Source organism: Orycteropus afer, unplaced genomic scaffold (assembly GCF_000298275.1).
Source record: "Orycteropus afer afer isolate SDZICR_OR568_19922 unplaced genomic scaffold, OryAfe1.0 scaffold01077, whole genome shotgun sequence".
Lineage (NCBI taxonomy): Eukaryota > Metazoa > Chordata > Mammalia > Tubulidentata > Orycteropodidae > Orycteropus > Orycteropus afer.
The window spans coordinates 172,179-176,360 of record NW_006922664.1 but is presented as its reverse complement, the minus strand read 5'-3'; the positions used below and the strand labels follow the sequence as shown (position 1 = coordinate 176,360).

The window sequence follows — 4,182 nt, the reverse complement described above, 5'->3', positions numbered from 1 at the left end:
AAAAAAAAAAAAAAAAAGAGCTGTCCCTTTTCAGTGTCAGAATCTTTCTATCCAGTAACTTTCCTGCTAGGAAATTCACCCCAGTCACAAAACTGTGTCTTATTTCAAGATTACTCCTTGGTAGCATTGTTTGCATTAGCAAAAGACTGAAAACAACCAAAACGCTCATCAATAAAGAACTGTAGCATAAATTATAGTAGGTCCATAAATAGAATTCTATGCAGCCCTTAAGAATGGAGCATATTCTCTAAGCACGCAGATAGGAACAACTCTAACATATACACTTAATGGAAAACATCAAGTGAATGACCTGCTACCATAAAGAATGGTGGGAGGCTGACATATGTACATTATTTCTGTATTCTGGCAGGTCCGGTAATAAATTGAAAACAATCATTAGTTTTGGCATGGGAACTGGCAAAATAGGGAATTTGGAAGGGAGACTTACATTTCCCTACATACTGTAAAAATTTTATTTTGTTGCTGCTGTTGAGCATATACACAGCAAAACATACATCAATGTAACAGCTTCTACATATACAATTTAGTGACACTAATTACATTCAAGTTGTACAACCATTCTCATCCTTTTTATGAGTTGTTCCTCTCCCATTAATACAAACTCACTGCCCTTTAAGGCTCCTATGTAATCTTTCAAGCTGCTGTTATCAATCTGATCCCATATAGTTCTTACAAAAGCAAAATGCTAAAGACAGGCCTTTTTTTAACTAGCAAAGCTAAACTATTGTTTGGTTTTACTATACCTTTGTCTGGATTTGAAAGATTACAAAGCTTTTTAAAGTAGAGAAGTAAGTTAATCTTGACACATTTATCAAGAAATTATTTATAAAGAAGAAATAACATCTACCAGTAATTTAAAAAAATCAATTTCTTATACTTAAATATTATATAAGTCAATTTAAGGACTACAGCTCAAAAAGTTCAAGTAATCGTTAGGAAGCATGTTGCGTGTAGGCAGGACACCCCACCCTTACCGCCCCCCAAAATAAACAAAACAAAAAACCCATTGCTGTCAAGCTGATTCCCATTCAAAGCAAACCCATAGGCCAGAGCTGAACTGCCCCATAGGATTTCCAAGGCTGTAATCTTTATGGGGGAGCTCTGGTGGCCTAGTGCCTAAGGCATATGACTGCTAACCAGAAGGCTGGTGGTTCAAACCCACCAGCCACTCCTCAGAAGGTTGGGCAATCTATTTCCGTAGTGATACTGCCTCAGAAACCTAAGGAGGGGTCGCTAAGAGTCGGATCCAATTCGATGGCAGTGAGTTTGGTTTTGGTTTGGCATCTTCATGACAGTAGACTGCCTCATGTTCCTCCTGTGGAGCAACTGGTGGATTTGAGCCACCAACCTCTCTGTTAGCAGCCGAGTGCTTAACCACTGCACCACCAGGGCATTTTATGTAGGCAGAGCCGATGAAAGGGAGTGTCTACTTCCTCTAACAGCCAGGCAGTAAGATAGTAACCAACATTTCTACTGCTCTGTACCACCACCACAACACATCCCCCCTTCCCTTCTCTCCCCCAAATAGAACCTGGCAAAGCACCATACAGCAGTGCTCAAGCTAGGAATGCAGGCTGCCTGGAATTTTCTTACATTTCCAGGGCCAGTAAACGCCCCACAATCAGATCCCACAACTCTTTGTATGCAAAGAACCCATGGAACTTACTTAGTTTAAAGCATTTTCTGTTAAATTCCTAATTATTTAATAATAAACGCAATCCATCTGGGCTATGAGGAACATATATATTCCTGGTAAAAAAGTGTAAGAAAAACGCATTACAGGTAACATTTAAAAAGAACTCTGATGAGCATCTATCATTGAAAATCCCATGCAGAACCACAGAGGTATTTCTACTCTAACAAAATTATTTCTGACTAGGAAGAGGAGGGACAATCAGCATCAGACAGTGTCCTCAGACCACTCTCCAGGGCACACAATCAGCATTGTTAGTATCTCTACTTACAAACAGCTGGGGTGGGGATAAGGACTGACAACTGCCCAGGTCTCCAATCTCAAAGCCCCTACTTTTTCTTACCACAATACATCAAAAGATCCAGGAAAAGGTAAGGTTAAGTTGTTGAAAAGTTACATAACAGGAAGACACAGAGAGTCAAATCCTCCAGATGCTCCTAAACATCCTTAAGTGTATCATGCTCACTCTATTTTAAAACCTGGTTCAGAGATACCCATAAATGTTTACAAGTCTCTTTATCTGGTTCATGGCTACTCTTCCCGTATCTGTACACTTATGGTTAGATTTTTAGGAATACCAATGGATTCCCCATCTGTGTGGGAGGCAATGTTTGCTTATGGAGAAATTTAGCTGTTATGAAAATATATTAATTTCATATAAAATTATAACCTGTCCCCAAATCCCCTTTCTAAAAGATTACCATTTGATTTAGTGCTCACTGAATTATATATTTCCAATACTCAAATCCAACGCACTTTTAAAAATACATGCGTGGTCAAGTTCCTGATAAAAATGAGGTGAGATGGGAAAGGGAGTCTAGTGCAGGGGTTGCCTGAACTCTGGAGCCAGGTGGTCTGGCCGCCTGCTCCACCACTTACCAACTGAGTAAGCACGGACATATTACTTAACTGCTCAGCTTCAGTTTTCTCATTGGAAAAATGGAGATGATAAAAAGAACCTGTATCACAGTATTGTTGCGAGGACGAAACCAAATAATACGACTTTTACAAAACTCTTCAGATGGGACAGGTCCTGTTCTAGGTGCTCACTAAGCATCAGTGATTATTACTCAGAGAAATTTTAAAACTAGTTTAAATGACCACTCTTAGGAAGGTCAATAGCAATCTAAAAGTGTACTTTGTATTATAAGCCAGTAACAACACCTTTTCTTTGGTGAACTGTTGCCACATTCTTTTTCCCTTTGATGATTAAAAGGTATTCATTTTGAGTGATGGTTACGTGGTGGGTTCACTTTGTTAAAATATTTCAAGCCAGACACTTCTGATCTATGTACCTTTTCTGTATGTATTGTGTTTTTTCTGCACATATGCCATTTTTCCATAGTTTTACAGAAATACATTAGTCTGAGACCCAGAAACGTTATTCTATATCTAAACCTCCCCTCCCCACACAAAAAAAGCAAACCCACTCCCATCTGGTCAATTCTGACTCATACCAACACTACAGGACAGAGTAGAATTGTCTCAGTGTTCCCAAAGCTGTAAATCTTCATGGAGCAAGCAAATCCATGGGTTTGAACTGCCAACCTTTTTGGTTAGCAGCCGAATGCTTTAACCACTCCACCACTAGAGAGCCTTATAGCTAAACCCAAGGAATATCAAATGTATTCTGTATTTCCTATAAACATTAATATTCTCCTAACAGATTCTTTCTCTTTCACTGCCACACTTACAGATCAGAAATTATCCCATAAATCACTTCTATTTTGAAAATACAAACTGCCTTATCCAAGAGCTAACCTGTTACCCACTTATGTTTTACTTATAAAACGTCCACACTAGGAAATTCATACGGATAGTTAAACTTAAGCAAAGTAAGTTGCAAGAAACCCTTACTTAGTCACTTCAGGAAGCCACTGAACCGTAAGACTCGGCCACTGAAGAGCATGGGTCATAACCAGGTCATACAGAAACGGTGTGTTCTTCTTCCAGATTTTATATTCTTCACTGATGACACGCTCCTCCACAGTATCTTCAAACACTGAAATTTGGAGAAAGCCCACACGATTAAACGGCTGAGAGATGGCAGTGTGAATCTGCACACAGCTACTGGAGATCGCCCGAGATGACCACACCTAATCTTTCTCTCGAATTTGGACGCTAACAACGAACGTGCAGAAAATATTAACACCCAGAAGCTTATTTTTTGCACTTTGAGATCAATATCTCCTGCGTCTACAGAATTCGGTAATCATACGGACATCAAACTGCTGCTAACATTAGAAATTGTTCAGCCTCTTACAGCTGTTCGCACCTGTGCCAAGACGCCAACCTCTCCAGGAGACAAATTCTCTGGAAGACAACCATCGGCCCCCTCCCTGCAGACCCCAGGGCGAGGCCCCCGGCTCCCACCTTGCCTGCGTGGGCAGCCATACGCTGGCCCGCCCCGGAACCCCGCGGACCAGGGCCGCGACCCAGAGGCGGTCGACGCGCGCGTGGAGCGCGCC

General features: G+C 40.8%; 1 protein-coding gene across 1 annotated transcript in view; it reads right to left on the bottom strand.

The window, feature by feature from the left end:
- Positions 1-4,182, bottom strand: part of RBBP7 (RB binding protein 7, chromatin remodeling factor) — a 25,292-nt gene that overhangs the window by 20,843 nt on the left and 267 nt on the right. The window contains exon 2 of the mRNA XM_007958681.2: positions 3,572-3,716. Coding sequence (XP_007956872.1) covers positions 3,572-3,716 — 145 coding nt within the window. The remainder of the gene's footprint in view (positions 1-3,571; positions 3,717-4,182) is intronic.